We start from the raw sequence: 23,967 nt of genomic DNA on the forward strand, positions 1-23,967 counted from the left end.
TCAGATCACAACTTCACCATCTTATTTAGAACTCTAAGGAATAGGTCTCTCTCTTTAATACAAACATTAAACGATAAACAAGCATGATTCCTGGACACAGAGGCTTAGAGCAAAAGATTTTCTGTAGTATAACTTTATTGTTTGGGGGAAGCAGCACAAACCTGATGTCATGTTTGCTTTATATCTTAATTTATTTCCTTACTTTTCACAAGAGAAGGTGAACCATTCACCTTCAAAGGTTGTATCAGAGCATCTCCATGAGGGTCTCCTATAGCAATTATTTTCACAATATATTTTAAAAAATTACATTGAGACTAAGGTAAATCCGTTCTTTTCATTTATTATACTACATTCAAACTCACTTTGAGCATGTGAATTTTTAATATAGTTATTTATGTACTTTTTTGTATTTCACATTTTTAAGCTATTTAAATAGTTTTAGCTTTTTTCCCTCATATATAAATCCCTGTGGGCTGGACTTTTCAGCATACCTGATTTCACATTATGCCATGGGAAGCGGTCACTAGTAAGTTGGAGCCATGGCAGGTGACTGATACATCTTCCTCTGAAGTCTAAGACATTTTTCTGCTGTTTGCCTCTTTTCTGAAAGGTGCAGTCTTTGGAAAAGTATTGCTAACTACTTTGTCTATGTGCAAATAAAATAATTAATATTTAAAAAAAATATTTATTTATTTTGAGAGAGAGACCGCATGCATGGATGTGTGCACAAGTGCAGGGTGGGGGGACAGACAGAGAGGGGGAAACAGAGAATCCCAAGTAGGCTCCATGCTGTCAGTGCAGAGCTCAACACGGAGCTTGATCTCAAGAACCCTAACATCATGACCTGAGCCAAAATCAAGAGTGGGATGCTTAACCGACTGAGCCACCTAGGTGCCTCAATAATTATTATTTTATGTTTATTCTGCCATATAAATCTGGATGGTGAGTGTGAGGCAATACAAGAAACTGAAATACTATATACTTTTAGCACTTGCCATCCAGATGGGATGCTTTCATCCTAGTGTTTGAGATTATAAGAAATCTTAGTTTTGTATTCAGATCACTTCAGTTATGGGATTATAAAGATTTTTTTTTCAAAAAGCTAATAAGAAACTACTGTAGCAGTAGTTGTAGAGGCAGGCCTAACAGAGAACTAGACAGATGGAATAATAGGAAACTACAACATTCAGCAGCTGTTCTAACAATGAACCTAAAGCCAGTATGCTTTGCTTCCTATTATGGTGTTCTATCAGTGACCCACCTAAGAGTACTGTGATGGACTCATGAGGTACAAAACATGGTATAAGGAACTCTGTATAAGGGGCTTATGAACTGGTTTGCAGTTTTTCTGCAGCTCTTTTTACCTTGACTTTTACGCATACAGATGGGGAAAAGGGGACCTTTAAACTTTGCCACAGTCATAATGCCTTGTGAAATGTTTAACATTTTATTTATTTATTTATTTACTTATTTATTTTAAAGATTTTTTTTCTTAAGTTAATTTACCCACTTGGAGAGAGAGAGAGAGAGGAACAGGGAAAGAGAGAGAGAGAGCCCCAAGCAGGGTCTGCGCTGTTAGTTTAGAGCCCAATGTGGGGCTTGAACTCATGAACTGTGAAATCATGACCTGAGCCAAAGTCAGATGCTTAACTTACTGAGCCATCCAGGTGTGCCTGAAATGTTCATCATTTTAAAAATAGAATATGGAAAATGAAAGCAGCTGAGGCACATAAATAACTGCTACTGTTAAGTTTATAAATAAGACTTATTTTGTATATGGCCTAGGAATTCAGATTTCCTAGGAATTCAGATTTAGAAAACATCTTTCTGTAACTTAATTCAAATTAGATGCTTTAAAATTTGAAACTAATCTGGTGGTTTGTCATACTATTTGTATTATCTTTAAAAAACCTTCCTTAAAAGTCCTAGTTGTTCGTTTTTTAAGTAATATGCATTTATATGTGTCTTGAAACCAGAAATTTAATTTTTGCTTCTGCATTTATCTTAATATAGAAAACATTTATATGTAATAAAATTATGAAGAGATCAGAAATTTCTGTTGTTAATCTTAATTTTTATAAATACATTTAAACTGCATTTCTTTTCCATTAAGCCCTGAAAGTAGTCTTTAATGGATTTAATGCATTTAATGAGGACATTTTTGATATTGGCATAAATTTGAGTATATTTTACAGTCCAATTGTGAAAAATGCAACTAAAATGAGGCAATAACTAGATTACTATTTTTATTTTACTTTCAAGGTTATAGCCTACTGGTAATAATAAAGGCTTCTTTCCCTTAAACTTGGACCAGAGTTAATCTGATCAGACCTTAAGAATTTGTATATTTAAAGAAGCGTAACTTCCAACAGTAATTACTATTTATTTCAAGTGTGCCCTTAGTAAAAGCGGTACTTTATAAGTAAGCAAGTCAAAATTAAAATCAGCATTTGAAAGAAGGAAATTGAGAGTATTTTAATGTCTGAAAAGTTTCTTCCGTGAAGAAAATGGAAGGTTTTTTTCTCTCTAAAAAAACTTTATTTCTTAGCATAATTATTCTTGATTGCTAATGGATTTTTCCTCAATCCTAAATTCTAATTTAATGAGTAAAGGAAAAAAGCTTTAAAAAAAAAAAAAAAAAAAGAAGTAATGTGACTCTAGGCCCATTTCTAGATTTTAGTTAATTTAGGTATGGTACACAAATTAGTGAGTTTTACATAGGATGTTTCTTCTTAAAGTGTATACCATGGAAATAGATAATATTCCTTTTAAGAAAAACTTAGAATCAGTATTTTCTTTGTTAAACAGTTACAAAATATAAATAACATTTCTCATCTTGGTTCTTAGAAACAAAACTAAAAAAAAAAAAAAAGAGAAAACTAAACTAGATTTGTTTTGTCTTTAAAAAGAATGTAGGGAAACCTAATTTATGAAGTATGTACTTTTGTATTTATGAAGATTTATGAAGATAATTACTGTTCCTGTTTATAATTTAGATAAACTCGGAGAAGAAGTGAATAAAGTGAGTGAGCAGGAGAGATCCATCCCTCCACTACTCTTTAATGACATTCCTCCTGATTTGCACCCCCAAGGAAATCCTTTCCAAGCAAACTCTGAAGAGCAAAATAATCCTCAAATACTCCAAAATGCGATTGTTTTTGGAACATCAGCCGAGGAAGCCGTAAAGGAAATTCGTTTCAGAATTGAGCAAAAAACAACATTGACAGCCAGTGCAGGTACTTAAAAGGGATTTGATGGCTACCCCATAGTTAAAAATTTCAGACTGGCTAATATAAGTGTAATATTAGTAGTTTCTGGTTATGAAGTATATAGTAACATTTTACTTACCCTTTATGATTTCAATTTCTAATGACTTTACCTATTCAGAATACTGTGAACCTACAGGTAAATTGGAATTCAGCAGAAAGGCCCATGAGCCCAAAGAAAAAACTTTCATAAATCTAATGTAGCTATCCTTTTTTTAAGCATTCAATATTTTAATTGGTTTAGCTTTATTGGTTTTCCCTTTGAAGACTTCAGCCCTGTCCAGGATTGCAGTTCAGGAAAGACCCCAGCTGACCACAAAGGTCAGCTACATAGCAATCTAGGGCCAGCTAGTGAAGGGAAAAAGAGCTTCACAAATGTCAGTAACCCATGAGGGTATCACTGCGTCTTAACATTATCTTATAAAAGCCATATTATGATTACATTAATCTTTCCTTTCTATGCCAAAGTGTGAGAATAAGTAACAAATTTTAGTAGGATGTGTATAAAAATAGAAATGAATCACTTAATGACTCTATTTGAGTATTTTAAGTTATCTTACTCATTGAGACTCCTAGAGATTTTAAACTACCTTCCTGAAAAGTATTAATTTGTTTTGTGTATAACATGAAAAGAATGCATGTATTTTATCATTGTTTTAAGTATAATGCAACCTAGAATATTTGATTTTTTAAAATTTATTTTATTTTTTATTTTATTTTATTTCTTACAGCATTTACTTATTTTTAAGAGACAGAGAGAAACAGAGCATCAGCAGGGGAGTGGCAGAGAGAGAGGGAGACACAGAATCCGAAGCTTGTTCCAGGCTCTGAATTGTCAGCACAAAGCCTAACGTGAGGCTCAAACCCACAAACTGCAAGATCATGACCTGAGCCAAAGTTGTATGCTTGACTGACTGAGCCACCCAGGCGCCCTGATTTTTTTTATGTGGATAATCTATACAGAAGACCTTTTCAAAGAGTGAACATCCATCCTAAGTTATATTCTGGATCTTTTCTATAAGTCAGCCCTGTATTGCTACAAAAAATGGTACATAAACTAATAATATTACTTAAACTCATAAATTACTCGTAGACTTTAAAATACCATGGAGAGAGGGGTGCCTGGGTGGTTCAGTCAGTTAAGCATCTGACCCCGGCTCAGGTCATGATCTCACAGTTAGTGAGTTTGAACTGTGCTGACAGCTCAGAGTATGGAGCCTGATTTAGATTCTGTGTGTCCCTCGTTCTCTGCCCCTCCCCCGCTCATGCTGTGTCACTCTGTCTCTCCCAAAAGTATAAATAAACATTAAGAATTTTTAAAAATAAAATAAGATACCATGGAGAGATTAAATGTTCCTTATTTTTGCTGTCACAGTAACTACATTTCCTTTTCCTAAAATCATATCGAGCCCTGAGGAGATAGGAAGTTATCAAATGTTATTTTTAAAGTACCATTCCACATCATTTCAGATGTTTTGCACTCACCATTTTTTTTCAGTATTGTCATCATATATTTTAAAATCATATATGTCAACTTCTTTGAGTCATCAGGGTGTTCTTCTTTTAAGGCATTGCCCCAAATACAATGTTAGCAAAAGTATGCAGTGATAAGAATAAACCAAATGGACAATACCAAATTCTCCCCAATAGAGAAGCTGTGATGGATTTCATCAAGGACTTACCCATTAGAAAGGTGAGATTTTATATAGAATTTATATAAATTTTATTTATATAAATAAACATATATGTATTCATATAAATATACTCGGAAGAGACACTATGTAGGATGGTAATAATCATTCTTTGCTGAAAAGTTCTAGAGGTATAGGTAATAAGCAAGAAGTCAAATGGATGATTGAGTTTGGGCTTGAAGAAATCTTTGTATGAAACCCTAAACTGAGGTTTAAGAAGCTTGTTTGCTGAAAAATTTTAAGAAAGTAATAGATGAAAGATTTTTAAGTGTACCGCTACTAAGAAGAACAGAAATAAAAAGAATACTTGGAAGAGTCCTTTCAGCTATCACTTAATATACCATTTTAGTTCTAAAGTCTATGTGCCACCAGATCAATAGGTATGAGACTTCAGAGATTTAGAAATTTGTTTTGACCAAAAAAAATATTATCTTTAAAATGGTAAAATGATCCCTCAGGGTAAGAGAAAGGGTGTGTTTTACTATTTTTTACAGCTTGTAGATTTTTCTGCATATATATGCTTTTTTAAAAAACAATAGTTACACTAGACACTATTTGATGTTCTGGGGGCTTAATTTTCTTGCTCAACATAATGTATAGGAGTAGATTTAAATGAAAATCTCTCAATGCTCAGAACAAAGGCTGTAATCAAAGAATATAATGTACTACACTTGATCTTAGCCAAAAGGCTAAGAAGCAGTTCAAAGAATATAATGTGTGATCACTGAATAGTTTAGAATATATAACATGTAACTATAAAGCAGCATTTTCCAGTGTGGTTTTCAAGGTATGAGTAGATGTTCCATTAAAAAAAAAGTTCTGGGGTCAGAGAACTTTGGTACATAACAGCTTTAGTGGGTCACAACAGATAATAGTATACTAAAGATTCATAAGTTTTGCTGTTTATTTTTAATTTGTTTATTCCATTTTCTAAGTTTCTATAATAGGATTCTTTTTTTAATACTTTTTCAAATTACCTGAAATTAAAAAATTTTAATTCCTTATAGCACTTGTTTAGATGTGCCCAAAAATAATTAAAGCAGTTTTCTTGCATGACTTGTGAAGATAGTCACATTATATGTACCTTTTATTGCTTATAAAAGGTATAATGAGGTTAAATATCTGTTCTTGCCTTAATGTAAAACTTTATTAATGATAAATATTGACTCTTTTCTAGGTGTCTGGCATAGGAAAAGTTACAGAGAAATTGTTAAAGGCCCTTGGAATTATTACTTGTACAGAACTCTACCAACAGAGGGCATTACTTTCTCTTCTTTTCTCTGAAACATCTTGGCATCATTTCCTTCATATTTCCCTGGGTCTAGGTTCAACACTCCTGGCAAGGTATCTATGTGTATAGTCATTTTGTTTTTTCTTTATCATTTGCTGAAATAACAATATTAACCATTGACATGGAGGCTCTAAGGATAATATGTTTAAAAATTTTTTTAGGCTAGTTCATTCCAGAATATAATTTTTGAATTAAAGTCAAAAGATTGGAGGTGGGAGGAAAGGAAAAGAGGAACAAAGAATCACTTTTTGGCTGTTGGCCACAGCAATTGGGTAGAGAGACAAGAGGCATGATGAGTTCTTTCTTTTCTGTACCTGTCTTATTTTTCATTTAGAACATAACGACAATGGTGTTCTGATTGCTGAGGAAGGCAAGTGGCTCATATTCCAGAATTTACCCCTTAAGCAAAGAGATTTAATCTCTTTGATTTAATCTCTTTAATTCTTTGAAAGGCTTTCTCAACTAACAACTATATCTCTTTTCTTTTCCAGATTTGTAAATAATTGACAGATTCATTCAATACTGACTAATTACGTTGTTAGGTACTGTTCTAGGCACTGGGAAGAATACTAGGAAACAAGACAAACTCCTGCCTTCATGGAGTTTACATAATAGTGTGGGAAACAGGAAGTAACCAAATAAACAAATGAAGAAAGTAAGGCAGAGTAAGGGACTGGAAAATGACTTGGGCCTTAAGAGTAGGGGGTTGCAGCCATGATCCAGAGGCATAATCCATAATCTAATTGAAGTTCTATTGAGTAGTAAAAATGAGTAGTAAGTATAGGAGAGCGAAGTTAATATACATGGCCAAAAACTAGGTAATTGATATTTAATTACATGTATAACTGCAAACGATTACGTCCCCCCCAGAGTCAGGGACCTGAAGTGGTCAGTCATACAAAGATGTAGGAGAAGAGGAAACAGCTAGAGGAGAGGCCCTAGGATTTTTCCCTGCCACTCTTTGATCTCAGTCTTAAAAAGAAGTATCTTAGAGCTAAAGCGTACACGGTTGGGAGTGGGTGAAAAGAAGGAATTTTAAAAAAGAATGGGAATTAACAATGGGCACTATTTTTATAATTTTGTTATCATCCTGTCAGCCTGCCCTCAAAATAACTCCTTGGTATTCTGATTCTTAAACTAAAGGAAAGCAGGAAGATTACTGAGGAGACATATGAAAGAAGTTTGATAAAATAATTAAACCTGCTAAATCTTGTAGACATTGCAGGTTGTGCAGTATCTCCATGTTCCTCATTCTTAAGCTCATAGTGAGCTGACTTTGATCTTAAGTGGATATAATGAAAGATCAGAGAAGGAAATCACATTACTATGCATAGTCTAATATTTGAAGGTAATGGGAAATAAGACTTTCTTCTTTAATCTAAGAATTATCCTCTGTTTATTTCCATAGTGCTTGAAAATAATATAGTTCTTGATATAACATAGCATATATTAAACTGTGGTATTTAAAGATGTAGGTAATGCTCTGAAGTGAAACGCATAGGTAATTTATAATATATCAAACCTCCCTTCTCTTCTATGTACATTCTCTATTCCCCTATCCTGCTTTATTTTTTAATCTATAGTTATTCTCAACTGCTAACATATTCCATATTTACTTCTGTATTTGTTTACTTGTCTCCCTCCACTAAGATATGTTTCTTAAGGATAGGAACTTGCTCTGTTTTGGTCATAACTATATGCCCAATGCCTAGAACAGTGCCTTATTCCTAATAGGTTCATTCAGTATGTGAAAAACGAATAATCTACATATCATTTCAGCTTTTTGGTTTCAATTACTCCTATCAGGACAGCTAGAATCCAACCAAACTAGATGGATTAGATTCCCAATCATCCTACTACTGTGTCCAAATTCTAACTGAAGTTTATATAGAGTAGTAAAAATGAGTAATAAGTAACTATAAGAGAGTGAAGTTAATATACATGGCCAAAAACTAGGTAATTGATATTTAATTACATATATTGTATAACTGCAAATGATTATGCTTCTTACTCCTATTGGTTTCTGTAAGTCATGGTTTTGATATTCAGGCTTTTAACAGAAGCAATTTATAATATCAACCTATTTTCATATTTATTCTCTTTGATCGAGATAGACTGGATCCTTTACACACATAATCATATTAGCATCTTATCTATATTCTTTGTTGGTAGTTTTATTTTGAGATTTAAAAAACTCAGTTTCTCATGGTGTATAAATTTTAACAAAAAACATTACTGAGATTTTTAAATGGTAATTGATATATTAAATCCTCTTAGTTGACTAAATGGAACTGAGCCTTCTTTGAGAATGCAAAGAAAACTTTTTTTCTTTTTTTTCATTTCAAGGGATGGAGATAGGAAAAGCATGAGCGTTGAGAGGTAATGTTTTGTTATTATTAATTGTTCATAATTCATGTTCTTTTTAACTGATTTTTAATTTTTAGTAAAATTTCACTGAAACAGAAAAATCTGTTTGCAAACCAAATGACATTTTTCAGTAATTGACACTACTAAAGTAAATATCCCAATACGGTGCTTTATTACCTTTGCTTGCCATTCTCTCAGTGGGAAAAAATTTAACTGCAGTTAACTTTTTTAGTGTTAGTTTTGCTTCTCTTCAGTGAAAACCAAGCATTTTAGGATTCTAAATCTTAATTTTTAGCCTTATTGATAAGAAAAATTATACTGGGTAGTTATTTGGGAGATTTAAGAAGGCACCATGGAAATTACTCCTGAAACTTTCCAAATATTGGTGAATGTACATAAGCATCAAATAGTAAGCTTGATGAAAGAGAGCTTAGAGGGGACCTAGTTCAAGTGGTTTGTAATCTTGTCTGGCAGTCAAATGAAATCCTGAGGGGAGTTTATTGTTTTGGGAAATATGTCATTGAAAAGTCCCTCAATTATCTCTCCTCCAAACACCAGAGTTCCACTGAAATGTTTAAGAACCACTGGTCTAGTACAGGTTGTGTCCATTTTTCAAATATATTATATTTAAGTTTACTTATTTATTTTTAGTAATCTCTATACCCAATGTGGAGCTCAAATTCATGATCCCAACATCAAGAGTCCCACACTCTTCCAACTGAGCCAGCTGGGCACCCCTCACATATACTATTTTTGATCAGAAAAGCTGAATGACTTTTACAAGACAACATATTCAATAAATGAGTTTGATAAAAATTTCTGTTTTAGGCTGTGATTTACATAAAAGCAATCAAAGGAAAAGAAGTGGTGGGGGGGCGCATCCAAAATTGAGATAGTACTGTCCTATTTAATGAATTTTTTCTTCCATTTTCTCTTTTGTTATTGAGAATATTACTTACTACCCAAGAATATTAATATTAGCTAATATTAACATTTGTTAGGAAAGGGCCAGCAGAATGGGAAAGGATATTTGCAAATGACATATCCAATAAAGGGTTAGTATACAAAATATATAAAGAACTTACAAAATTCAACACCCAGAAAATTAATAATCCTGTTAAAAATGGAAAGAACACATGGACAGACATTTTTCCAAAGAGGAAATCCAGATGGCCAACAGACACATGAAAAGATGTTCAACATCACTCATCATCAGGGAAATACAAATCAAAATTACAATGAGATATTACCTCACACTACCTCTGTCAGAATGGCTAAAATCAGCAACACAAGAAACAACACATGTTGGCAAGGATTTGGAGAAACGGGAACTTTCTTATACTGTTGGTAGGAATGCAAACTGATGCAGTTTGGAAGTGGAAACAGTATGGAAGTTCCTCATACTGTTGGAAGCAATCCAGCAATTGCACTACTGGGTATTTAACCAAAGAATACAAAAATACTAATTCAGAGGGATACATGCACCCTGATGTTCATAGTAGTATTATCTGTAGTAGACAATTTATGGAAAGATCCATCAACAGATGAATGGATAAAGAAGATGTGGTATATATACACAACGGAATATTATTCCGCCACAAAAAAGAATGAAATCTTGCTGTTTGCAACAATATGGATGGAGCTAGAGAGTATAATCCTAAGCAAAATTAAGCCAGTCAGAGAAAGACAAATACCGTATGATTTCACTCATATGTGGAATTTAAGAAACAAAAACAAGCATAGGGGGAAAAGGGGCGACCAAGAAACACTTTAAACTTTTTTTAAAAAATTTTATTCAGTTTTGAGACACAGAGCATGAGCGGTGGAGGGGTGGAGAGAGAGGGAGACACAGAATCAGAAGCAGGCTCTAGGCTGTCAGCACAGAGCCTGATGCGGGGCTCAAACACACAAACGATGAGATCATGACCTGAACCCAAGTAGATCGCTTAACTGACTGAGCCACCCAGGTGCCCCTGAATACTCTTAACTATAGAGAACAAACTGAAGTTACCAGAAGGGAGGTGGGTGTGCGTATGGGTGAAATAGGTGATGGGAATTAAGGAGTTCACATGTTGTGATGAACATCAGATGTATGGAAGTGTTGAATCACTGTATTTTACACTTGAAACTAATATTAAACTGTTTGCTAACTAACTGGAATTTAAATAAAAACTTAAAAAAAAAAAAAAGAAAGAAACTACATAGTGGGGGAGGTGAGGTGGGAGAAAGGGCCAGCAAGCCAATAGGAAAAAATGAAGAAAGAGCTAGTTACTCAACAGAGAAGCAAGTACAGATGCCTCTTAAAACATTGGAAATATTCCCAATCTTTATAGTTTAAGAAATACAGATTGAAGGTTCTCTGAGAAAGCCTTTTCACCAATGGGTTGGCAAAGATACCCTATTGATAAGACTGTGGGAGTAAAATAGCTATAAACTCTGGAGGGAGTGTACTGGTTTCTTACTGGTCCTATAACAAATGACCACAGATCTAGTGGCTTAAAAGAACACAAATTTATTCTCTTACAGTTCTGAAGGTCAGGAGTCCTAAAATTAAGGTATTAGCAGGATTGCATGCTTTCTAAAGATCCAGGGGAGGATCCATTTCCTTGCCAAAAGCTTCTAAAGGCTGCTTGCATTCTTTGACTCATCATCTTCAGACCTAGCATCTCATCTTTATCTGACTCACCCTCCTGCTTTCTTCTTAAGGGAACCCTTGGGATTACATTGGACCCACCTGGACCATTTAGGATACTCTCCCTATATTAACTTAATCATATCTGCAACGTACCCTTTATCATGTGATGTACTGGGTTCCAAGAGATTAGGATTTGGACATCTTTGGGGACTATTATTTTGCCTACCCCAGGGGTGAAGCATTTTGGCAATGGCTGTTAAAATCACAGATACACATGTACTTTGATTCCATAGTTCTTTTTCTAGGAATTCATTTTACACATGTAATCACATGTCATTTTACATGTATACAAGATTATTCATTATGTTTTTTTTTGTGATAGTAAAAGATAGAAAGTAACTTAAATATCTAGAGAATTGGTTCAATGATCTTACATCTTTAAATTAAAATATTAGGCTGCCATGTAAAAATGAGGGAATTATTTATTCATAAGGAAATCTCACCAGGATGAATTGAAAAGATGCTAAACAGTGTGTCTAATATTCTACTGTTTATATAAAAAATTAAGAGAAAATGTTTACTTGTTTGCTTATACATAAAATATTCTGGAGAAATTTAAATGATTGGGAAACTGGAAACATTGGTTGGAGGAGAACTGGGTATTCTTCACTGAATAGTCCTCTGCTCAGGATTTTTAACTCATTACCCAGGTCTCTTTTTAGCGTCTTCCTCTTTTATGTTAATATGACCCCTTGCCTACTTTCAATACTCGGGTGCAGATGAATTCAAATTTCTACATTTAATATCACCAGCCCTCCATTTCCAGTTGTCTGTTAGACTAACTGTACCTAGGTGCCAGGAACAACCCCCTTAAGTCTACTTGAAAATACTTCTATTCCAAAAAGTAGATGAACAGTAATTGGAATAATGTTCTCATATATACTTTCTTAAGATAACCCTCTGTAGCAGTCTATGTACACGTATATAATAATGTGTTATAAATTCTGAGGGCATTATCATAATCTGTTAGTGACTGTAATCAACTTTTTAAAAATCCCAGTATATGTAGTTAATATGTTATATTAGCTTCAGGTGTACAATGTAGTAATTCAACAGTTCCAATATTGTTCAGTGCTCATCAAGATAAGTACTCTTAATCCCGTTCACCTATTTCATCCATCCCCCTAACCACCTCCCCTCTGGTAACCATCTGTTTGTTCTCTAGAGTTACAAGTCTGGTTTTTTGTTTGTTTGTCTCTTTTTTTCTCCTTTGTTTTGCTTCTTAAATTCCATATATGAGTGAAATCATATGGTATTTGTCTTTCTCTGCCTGGCTTATTTGCTTAGCATTATATGCTCTAGATCCATTTGCATCATTGCAAATGGCAAGATTTCATTCTTTTTTATGGCTCAGTAATGTTCCATTGCTGTGTGTGTGTGTGTGTGTGTGTGTGTGTGTGTGTGTATACATATATATATGTGTACACATGCATACGTATATACCACATCTTCTTTATCCATTCATCTATCAATGGACAGTTGGGTTGCTCCCATAATTTGGCTATTATAAATAATGCTGCAGTAAACGTAAGGGTGCATATGTCCCTTCAAATTACTGTTTTCAAATTCTTTGGGTAAATACCCAGTAGTGTGATTACTAGATTATAGGTAGTTCTATTTTAAAATTTTTGAGGAACCTCCATACTGTTTCCACAGTGGCTGTACCAGTTTGCATTCCCACCAACAGTGCAAGAGGGTTCCCCTTTTCCACACCCTTGCCAACATTTGTTGTTTCTTGAGTTTTTTATTTTAGCCATTCTGACAGGTATGAGGTTATATCTCATTTATTTATTTATTTATTTATTCATTTATTTATTTATTTATTTTTAATGTTTTATTTATTTTTGAGACAGAGAGACAGAGCATTAACAGGGAAGGGGCAGAGAGAGAGGGAGACACAGAATCCGAAGCAGGCTCCAGGGCTCTGAATTGTCAGCACAGAGCCCGATGCGGGGCTCAAACTCATGGACTGTGAGATCATGACCTGAGTTGAATTGGATGCCCAACCGAATGAGCCATCCAGGCGCCCCTAGGTTATATCTCATTTGGTTTTGATTTGTATTTCCCTGACGATGAATGATGTTGAGCATCTTTTCATGTGTCTCTGTTGGCCATCTGGATGCCTTCTTTGGAGAAATGTGACTTCTGCCCATTTTTTAATTGTATTATTGGGGGGGCTGGTATTTAGTTGTGTCAGTTCTTGATATGTTTTGGGTACTAACCCTTTATCAGATATGTCATTTTGCAAATATCTTCTCCTATTCAGTAGGTTGTCTTTTGTTTTTGTTGGTTGTTTCCTTTGCTGTGCATAGGCTTTTTATTTTGATGTTGTCCCAATAGTTTATTTTTGCTTTTGTTTCCCTTGCCTCAGGAGATGTATCTAGAAAGATATTGTTATGGCCAATGACAGAGAAATTACTGCTTGTTCTCTTTTCTAGGATTTTTATGGTTTCAGGTCTCACATTTAGGTCCTTAATCCATTTTGAGTTTATTTTTGTGTATGCTGTAACAAAGTGGTCCAGTTTCATTCTTTTGCATATAGCTGTCCGGTTTTCTCAACATAATTTCTTAAAGAGACTGTCTTTTTCCCATTGCATAGTCTTGCCTCCTTTGTCAAGTTTATTTCTGGGATTTCTATTTTGTTCCATTGATCTATGTGTCTGTTTTTGTTCCAGTACCATACTGTTTTGATTACTGCAGCTTTGTAGTATAACTTGAAACCTGGAATTGTGTTATCTCCAGCTTTGCTTTGCTTTTTGAAGATTGCTGTGGCTGTTCAGGGTCTTTTGGGGCTCCATACAAATTTTAGGATTGTTAGTTCTAGTTCTGTGAAAAATGCTGTTGGTATTTTGACAGAGATCACATTTAATCTATGATTGCTTTGGGTAGTATAGACATTTTAACAATATTTGTTCTTCCCATCCATGCACATGGAATGTCTTTCCATTTCTTTGTGTTGTCTTCAATTTCTTTTACCAGTGTTTTATAGTTTTCAGAGTATAGGTCTTTCACCTCTTTGATTTAGTTTATTCATAGGTATTTATTATTTTCAGTACATTGTAAATAGGATTTTTTTCTTAATTCCTTTTTCCATGGCTTCATAATTAGTGTATAGAAATGCAGTGGATTTATGTACATTGATTTTGTATCCTGCAACCTTACTGAATTCATTATTCTAGTAGCTCTTTAGTGGAATCTTTCAAGGTTTTTATATATAGTATCGTGTCTTCTGCAAATAGTGAAAAGATTTACTTCTTACCAATTTGGATGCCTTTTATTTCTTTTTGTTGTCTGATAGCTGTGGCTAGGACTTCTAGTATTTTGTTGAATAAAAGTGGTAAAAGTGGACATCCTTGTATTGTACCTGACCTCAGAGGAAAGGCTCTCAGTTCTTCCCCCTTGAGTATGATGTTAGCTATGGGTTTTTCATATAAGGCATTTTATGTTGAGATATGTTTCCTCTAAACCTACTTAACATTTTTTTAATGTTTTATTTATTTTTGAGAGGGAAAGAGACAGAGAGCAAATGGGGGAGGGGCAGGCAGACACACACACACACACACACACACACACACACACACACACAGAATCAGAAGCAGGCTCCAGGCTCTGAGCTGTCAGCACAGAGCCCAACTCAGGGCTTGATCCCACGAACTGTGAGATCATGACCTGAGCCGAAGTTGGTCACTAAACTGACTGAGCCACCCAGGCACCCCTCTAAAACCTACTTTGTTGAGTTTTTGGTTTTTTTTTTGTCATGAGTAGATGTCATACTTTGTCAAATGCTTTTTCTGCAGATACTGAAATGATCATATAGTTTTTATCCCTTCTCTTATTGTTGCGATATATCAGACTTTAACCTCCTTTTAAAAAAACTACTGTAGGTGAAATAAGTTTAACTATAAATGATCTCCCATTATTCATGTAGATCTTAGATGTTTTTTCTTAATTATATCTTAGTTCATCTGAAAATTTTGTTTTGTACTGCAGAAAAATATAACTTAATGCCAGGCCATTAAAACATACTATCTCATTCCTAAATTATCCTGAATTATAGTTTACTCTGTGCACCAAAATCATTCTTGTCTTTTTAGGACATTCAGTGAGATGAGTAAAGCAGAAGAACAGTATAGCTTGTGCCAGGAACTTTGCAGTGAACTTGCTCAAGATCTGCAGAAAGAAGGATTAAAGGTACTTTATTTAGATGTAGTGTTCTTAGATTTAACATTTTTTAATAATAAAATACTACCTTAAAGGAAGAGTTAGATTTTGCATCTGAGTACAAATTGAGAAATATTGAGTATCCCCAATAAATAAAGAGTAATCCCCAATAGAGATAAATTCAGTTTCTCAATAAATTGAGAAATATAGAGTATTCCCAATAGAGACAAATTCAATTCTGACCCATAATTGAGGCCTATACTGAGATCAGTCGATGAAGAAACAACTTAGGAGGGTGGGCTGGCTCCCGTATAATTCCAGAGTTTATACTACTTGAGGAGTACATTTGAATAAGTTCAGAATCAGACTTATAATGGCATTAGAGAATAAAGCAAAGGTAATGATTTCCCTAGAACTGTATTTACTTATTACAAATGTCTTTCCAACCATCTTTTAATGTTTTCCTCAGGTAGACAACGATTTTCTAAAATAGGCATTTTGTTTCAATTCTCGAATTCCAGATTGTTTAACATACTGAGAACAAAACCTTGAAGACCCTGAATTTCTATTTTATAACCTTCACTCACAACAATCTATATGTAGTATTTTTCCAAACTCTCAAACCAGAGGTGGCGTTTTTCCAAAGTGTAGCACAAAGGTATTCAAAAGTTATTACCAAAAACCCCCCAAAACAACAAAGGTTATTACAAAGAATGGGATATCTATATAAGTACATTATATATCTTATAATCCTTTTCTATCATACCTGAGTGTGAAGATTTTTTAAAAAAAATTGTTTTAATAAACCTGTAATTTGGGAATCATCTCAGATTTATAAGAAAAGTAGCAAAGATAATATAGAGTTCTGATATACCCTGTATTATCATAGCTATATTATTACAGTACATTTGTTGAAGCTAAGAAACTGACATTAGCACATTTCTATTGGCTAACCTCCAGACATTATTTGGATTTTACTGTTTTTCCATTAAAGTCCTCTCTCTGTTCCAGGATTCAGTCCAGGGAACCACGCTGTGTTTAGTTGTCGTGTCTCCCAATCTCCTCTAATCTGTGAAAGTTTATCAGTATTTCCTTGTTTTTCATGACCTTAACAGTCTTAAGGAGTATTGGCCAGGTATCCTGCAAGATATCTTTCCATCCAGGTTTGGGTGATGTTTTTCTAATGATTAGACCAGGTTATGAATTTTTAGAAAGAATACCAGAAGTGAACTGTCCTCATTACATCCTGTCAAGGTATATGATAACTACAAGGTATCATAAATGATACTAACCGTTGTCACCTGGTTAAGTTAGTGTTTGCTAGGCTTCTCCACTGTGAAGTTACTATTTTTCCCTTTCATACTCTATTCTTTGGAAGTGAGTTAATAAGTCAACCCACACTCAGAACCTCCAGGGGGTAATAAAATACACATAACATAGAATTTATCATTTTAACCATTTTTAAGTTACATTTCTGTCATATTAAGTTCATTCATATTGTGCAACCATCACCACTATTAATCTCCAAAGTTATTTCATTATCCCACACTGAAACCCTGTACCCATTAAACAGTAACTGTAAAGGGAGTTCTTATGTGCAAATGGTTTAGCATAGTATCTAGCATACAGTAGACACACAGTAAGTGTGAGGGGAGTAATAATTATTGGCTAAAATGGGATTTTTAGATATTTCAGTTATTCTTTTTAGCAGAGTTCATTACCATGTTTTATAAATAATTGATTATACTTCTATATTATGTGTATTTAAGAGATCTTTCTAAATTTTTGTAACCTACAAATTAACTTTTTTCTAGAAGTTAGAAAGCCATATGTAACAATGTATTCTGTTTGTTGCAGGGTAGAACTGTTACCATTAAACTGAAGAATGTAAATTTTGAAGTAAAAACTCGTGCATCTACAGTTTTATCTGTTGTTTCTACTGCAGAAGAAATATTTGCTATTGCTAAAGACTTGCTAAGAACAGAAATTGATGCTGATTTTCCACATCCCTTGAGATTAAGACTTATGGGTATGACTTGTTTTTCCTTAAATCTGCTAGACCTTCCCAAATAAATTAACTTGGGAAATAGTCTCTCCTTTGTTTTATCTCTTAAACCTTTTGAGGAGTTTGTACCTATGCTGCCATTTTTCTTAATTCTTAGAACCTGATGTAGGTGGAACAATGCTCATTAATTTAATCCCCATAAGAACCAGATAAAGTCGTTCTTTTCCTTACTACTTAGTGAAATCCTTCGGGCTAGGTATGTTTCAGAATTTTAAACTTTTCAGATTTTATGAAAGTGAATTTAGTGCATATACTCCATATGTTTTGTAATACTGTTTTGGTATCTGAGGCACCACCTTATGATAAACACATTAATATTTTTGTAGCAAACAAGAAAATATCACACTAGGTTAAAGAGAATTGGGTGAGAGGATGTATATGGACAAGCACTCCAAATGCCAACTTTACTGCTAAGAGTGGATCATTAGCCATGCTTTCATGTATGAAAGACAGCACACACTTGAAATTGATTGAATAAAGTTCGTTAAATAAAAGAGCTAAAGAGCCGGGGCACCTGGGTGGCTCAGTCAGTTAAGCTTCCAACTTTGGCTCAGGTCACGATCTCATGGTTCGGAAATTCGAGCCCCTGCCTGGGCTTCCACGCTGACAGTGCAGAACCTGCTTGGGATTCTCTCTTTCCGTCCCTCTGCCCCTTCTGTGCTGTCTCTCTCTCTTGCTCTCTCTCTCAAAATAAATAACTAAACTAAAAACAAAACCCCAAATCTAAAGAGCAGATGTTAATGACAGCATCATTCATAATTGCCAAAATTGGAAACAAAAATGCACATAAAAAGACATGGAGGCACCTTAAATGTAAATTATATTATTATATTACATTTATTATTAGTAAATGAAAGAAGCCAGTTTGAAAGGTTAAATACTGTCTGATTCAAACTTATGAAATCTGGAAGAGACAAAACTGTGGAGACAGTGAAAAGATCAGTGTATGTCAAGGGTTAGGGGTGAGGAAGGGATGAATAGACTTAGCACAGAGGACTTTCAGGGCAGTGAAACTATTGTGTATGATTTTTTTTTTTTTTTTAATTTTTTTTTTTTCAACGTTTTTATTTATTTTTGGGACAGAGAGAGACAGAGCATGAACGGGGGAGGGGCAGAGAGAGAGGGAGACACAAAATCGGAAACAGGCTCCAGGCTCTGAGCCATCAGCCCAGAGCCCGACGCGGGGCTCGAACTCACAGACCGCGAGATCGTGACCTGGCCAAAGTCGGACGCCTAACCGACTGCGCCACCCAGGCGCCCCTTGTGTATGATTATATAATGGTGGATACAAATCATTAAACACTTGTCAAAATCCATAGGATGTACAACACCAGGAGTGAACCTAATGTAAACTATGAGCTTTGAGTGTTAATGTTGTGTCACTATACGTTCATCATTTGTAACAAATGTACCACTCTGGTGCAATATGTCAGTTAGAGGAGGCTGTGCATGGTGTGGGCAGAGGATATGTAGGAACTGCACTTTCTGCTCACTATTGCTGTGAACCTAAAAAAGAGCTAAAGAGTTTTTGAAATTGACTCCAATTAGTTGGCTTTTTTTTAAATTTTTTAATGTTTATTCATTTTTTGAGAGACAGAGTGCAAGTGGGGGAGCGGCAGAGAGAGGAAGACACAAAATCTGAAGCAGGCTCCAGGCTCTAAGCTGTCAGCACAGAGCCTGATGCAGGGCTTGAACCCACACTGTGAGATCATGACCTGAGCAGAAGTCAGATGTTTAACCAACTAGCCACCCAGGTGCCTCAGTTAGTTGATCTTTAATGGTAACTTATGTCCGATGTTAATTGGAAGACTTATATAATCATGCGAACTCCCAACAGATACTATTTAGTGACACCCAGTTTTATAAAGGAATGTAAATTTCATGCAAAGTACCTGTTTTGAAAACTCACCCTTTAATTCAGAAAATATGCAGTATTGCTTATTATTTTTCTCTAAACAGCCTTTTGTATATATGTCACAACAATATTATGCAAAATATTTTTATGCATTATGAGTGAATTGGCTTTGTTAAGCAATTAATTGTCGTTGGTTTAATTTAGGTGTACGGTTATCTAGTTTTCCCAATGAAGAAGACAAGAAACAGCAACAAAGGAGCATTATTGGCTTTTTACAGGCTGGAAACCAAGCTCTGTCAGCTACTGGGCATATGCTAGAGAAAACTGACAAAGATCAGTTTTTAAAACCTCTAGAAATGTCTCAAAAGAAGAGCTTCTTTGATAAAAAGCGATCAGAAAGGAAATGGAGCCAACAAGACACATTTAAATGTGAAGCTGTGGATACACAAAGTTTACAGACATCAGATTCATTCCAAGTTTTAAAGAAGATGAATGAGAATTTAGAAACATCAGAGAATTCAAATAAGTCTCAGATATTTACCTGTCCCATTTGCTTTAGGGAGCAAGGAAGCATCAGTCTGGAAGCCTTTAATAAACATGTAGATGCCTGTCTTGATGGACCTTCAATTAATGAAGACCGTAAAATGTTCTCATGCTCACAGGCTTCCTCTACAGAAGTTAACAGGAAAGAAAATGTACATCATTCTTTTTCACTCCATGAGAAGCAGGATTATGAAACCCATCAGAAGCATTCAGGAATCAATTCAGTAGATTGTGCAGAGCTAGTAGAGACTATAGGTAACCCACCTAAAGCAGAAAGTGTAGGTGCTTTAAGTGATAAGCACAGCAAAGAGGAATGTGCTGTTTTTCCAAGAAAATCGTTTAATACTGAGCAACATTATCAGAATTCTTTCTCTACTGTTTCACTCGAAGATATGGGGTCAAGTCAGCAAGAATCCCCCCAGCCTTATTTACCCGAAGTGGTAATAACCCAAGCTCTAGTTTGTCCTATTTGTAACCTGGAACAAAAGACTTCAGATCTTACCCTGTTCAATATGCATGTGGATATATGCTTAAATAAAGGCATTATCCAGGAACTGAGAAAGGATAGTCTAGCTAATCAACCCAAAGAAAGCACCAAAAGTACTGGTGAGTTTGTAGTCATTTTATTTTATTTTATTTTATTTTATTTTATTTTATTTTATTTTATTTTAATTTTATTTTTTATTTTTATTTTTTAACATTTATTTATTTTTGAGACAGAGAGAGACAGAGCATGAACGGGGGAGGGGCAGAGAGAGAGGGAGACACAGAATCAGAAGCAGGCTCCAGGCTCTAAGCCATCAGCCCAGAGCCCCACGCAGGGCTCAAACTCATGGACCGTGAGATCATGACCTGAGCTGAAGTCGGACGCTCAACCGACTGAGCCACCCAGGCGCCCCCTGTAGTCATTTTAAAGAACTTGATTATATAGGAATGTTTTATTAAAATTGAGATTGTTGTTAAATATGAAGCATATACAATTAAAGGGATAGTTTGTGTATGCCGCCATTTAGGAAAATGTTATTTACCTTATTAGCATAGGTTAGAATTAACTGAAGCCATTAGATTTTACATTTTGGGAAAACTCCATTTGGGGCTTGATTTAGCACAGAACAAACTCATAAATTCAGGGAGCTAAGTGATCCCATAAAAAATGAGATTCCTGTGGAAGGAATAAGTCACAGGGATAAAAGGTACAGCATAGAGAATATAGTCAATGGGACTATAATAGTACTGTATGGTGACAGATGATAGCTCCATTTGTGGTGAGCACAGCATATCATTTGTTGAATCACTATGTTGTATACCTGAAACTAATAGAACACTGTGTGTCAATTATACTTCAATTTAAAAAAAGAAGAAAGAAAAATTCGTTAAGAAAACTTTTGCCAAGGCACAGTGGTAAATTAACTATAATCACACAACCAGAAAGCCTCTTTAAGTTGTTTTTTGGTAGTCTGAGTCTAACTCAACTTCAAAAATAAAATTAAGTGTATACTAATAAAATAAGTAAATTACAAAGAAATAATGCTATAAAGTTAGTTTCTGGTATGTCTACATATAAATTATGTAGTACTAAGGAAGTTTTTATTATCTTTAATCAGTCAGCTTTACCTCTTTAGATTTTTATACAGCTTTATAATTATTTCATGTTGTTCATTATGGAATTTCTTGACTTTTCTTTCCTCTAAAGATACCTCAGGCCAAGTACAAAAGACTGCAACAAAAACAAAAAGGTATGGCTAATTTGAGTTTTAACAAAGCTGGCTATAAAATTGTTATATTTTGAGGTCTAATTTTTAGGGAATGTTAAAAATCTGCTCTTATAAATCAAGTACAATTTTAAAAGTCAGTGATTTGCAAAACAGTTAAAAAATATCTTCTTGCATTTTAATTGCATGTTCTTTTTCATTCCAGGCCAGGAATGTACTCATCGTCAAAGAAAGTAAAACCAAACAGTCCCAGACACACTCTTGATATATTTTTTAAATGAATATTGAACATTTTACCATTGAACATTTTATTCTTACTTGAAACTTGTTACTTTTTAGTCAACAAATCTCTTGTTCTTCATTAAGTTTACAAATTCATTTAGTGAAAGACAAGTGCAATAATTCCTTCCCAAATGACATTTCCTTCATATGAATTTGGAATATAGACTAGTTTACTTCTTTACACATTTGGGATAACCAAGAGAATTTCACTTCTATTATACATCAATCAGAAATCAGTCCTGTTACAGATCATTTTAAAATGAGAAATTAGGAATGAAATCAGAAAGTGATTTTTTTCATAATTACATTTTATAATAAATATAAAAACATATTTATAAGGGCTCTCAGAGGTTCTCACAAACCTATGTTAGCATAATAATATTTCAGCACTTAACCACTTTGTTGGCATTGGACTGCTATATTTGATTTTGGTAACTTCTACAACTTCATATATTCGTAGTTTACCTCCTGGGATATTCAAATACCTTGTGAGCCTTCGTAATTAAAATTTATTCTAAGTTCTATGAAGAATATTAGCTGGGCAGAACAAGCCTGAAGATTTCGTTATCTTCAGGAAAATAATGTCACAGTATTATCTTCTGTGTTAAAAGAATTCTTTAAAATTTGATTATCCCTTTTATTTTTTTATTTAGAATTCCTTTATGAATAAGCATGTGGCTCACTTTAACAATATTTAGTGTAAGATTCAAGGTGTTAATTTCTGTATAGGACTTTTAAGTGGTGGTATTTCATTTCTTGACAGTTATGTTTATACTTTACACAGATCTATAAAAAAGGATAAATTGTACGCTCACTTTATTTTTATTGTAACCCTTTAGAAAGAAGTAATTCAAAAGATTAATGTGTATTAAAGCATCTCATTCATCTTAGTTATATTTCTATCACATTTTTGTTAATATTAATGAAAGAAGATAGCTTAATAGTGATCATCGTAGTTACTGCAAATACTTTTGTGCTATTAATAGAATTTTTTTCAAAAAAAATTAATTTAAACATGAAATGGAAGCCATTTTCTGTTACTCCTTTAAAGAACTGAATCTTTTGCCTCTTATATTTTTGTTGTCTCTTTTCCTACTTTTCATATGTTATAGCTCATTATCTGAATTTATAAAGAAATAATATTTTAGGAATAGGTTAAATTAGAATCTCATACAGCTTTTGGCCAAAGTGGTAACTGACTTTAAATTATTGTATTATTATATTTATTATGCCAGTCTCAGGCCTAATTATTATCATATGCTATGGCAAGTTCTGAGTTCTTATGTGATTTATATATCTCAATTCTGTACAAAATTAAGTTTAGTAAAGCACTGATTTAATGTCTTGAAAAGTTAATAGTATCATATTTTGTTTTTTCCATCTTGCCTCAGATTTATTTTTACTGTATTTTCAACTTTAAATATGAAATTATTTTCAGCTACGTGATTCATGTAATTGAATGTTATCATTTAGTAATATTTAATAATAATTTAAAATAAAATTGGAAGTGTTTCATTGATCTTTTAGCCAATAAAAATGGTTTTCTTACTTTTCTACTCTTTTCCCACCTCTGATTCTTTGTCTTTGATTCTCTTTGCCCCGAATTCTCTCCACATTTTCTTCTATTTAATGTATCCAACTTATTTACTTTTCATTATGATTTTGCTTTGGGGTATTTTTAGGAAATACAGCAAAACTACAAAGAATAACCACCTATGATCTTATCTACTTAGAGGGTCAGAACATAGGGAACCACCTGAGATAACATATTTGCAACACATTTAACTGGCCCAAACTAGTATCCAGAATATATAATCCAGGAGGTAAAAATGACTCCTCTGTATTAGTAAGAAAGAGACAGATAGCCAATAGAAATTTGGACAAAAGACTTTAAATGTCACTTTACATAAAAAGAAGTCCAAATGGCCACGAAATATGAAAAATTCTCAGCCATTTTAGAAATAGGGAAATAAAAAATAAAACCACAAAGAAGTATCACTACATCCCTACCAGATTCACAAAAATGAAAAGATCCAATG

At 34.0% G+C, this 23,967-nt stretch overlaps 1 protein-coding gene across 12 annotated transcripts in view; it reads left to right on the forward strand.

Moving 5' to 3' along the window:
* POLK (DNA polymerase kappa) overlaps nucleotides 1–23,484 on the forward strand; it is a 73,662-nt gene extending 50,178 nt beyond the window's left edge. For 7 of the 12 annotated variants that reach the window (XM_045495841.1, XM_045495830.1, XM_045495769.1 and 4 more), the window contains 9 exons: nucleotides 2,997–3,236; nucleotides 4,835–4,959; nucleotides 6,135–6,301; nucleotides 8,595–8,627; nucleotides 15,405–15,501; nucleotides 17,329–17,500; nucleotides 19,596–20,540; nucleotides 21,628–21,670; nucleotides 21,852–23,484. In XM_045495841.1, the coding sequence (XP_045351797.1) occupies nucleotides 2,997–3,236; nucleotides 4,835–4,959; nucleotides 6,135–6,301; nucleotides 8,595–8,627; nucleotides 15,405–15,501; nucleotides 17,329–17,500; nucleotides 19,596–20,540; nucleotides 21,628–21,670; nucleotides 21,852–21,927 (1,898 nt within the window). In that variant the 3' untranslated portion in view covers nucleotides 21,928–23,484. The remainder of the gene's footprint in view (nucleotides 1–2,996; nucleotides 3,237–4,834; nucleotides 4,960–6,134; nucleotides 6,302–8,594; nucleotides 8,628–15,404; nucleotides 15,502–17,328; nucleotides 17,501–19,595; nucleotides 20,541–21,627; nucleotides 21,671–21,851) is intronic. The other 5 variants (XM_045495850.1, XM_045495856.1, XM_045495863.1 and 2 more) reach the window with 2 other exon arrangements.
* The last annotated feature ends 483 nt before the right edge of the window (nucleotides 23,485–23,967 follow it).

This window comes from Leopardus geoffroyi, chromosome A1 (assembly GCF_018350155.1).
Source record: "Leopardus geoffroyi isolate Oge1 chromosome A1, O.geoffroyi_Oge1_pat1.0, whole genome shotgun sequence".
NCBI classification, from domain to species: domain Eukaryota; kingdom Metazoa; phylum Chordata; class Mammalia; order Carnivora; family Felidae; genus Leopardus; species Leopardus geoffroyi.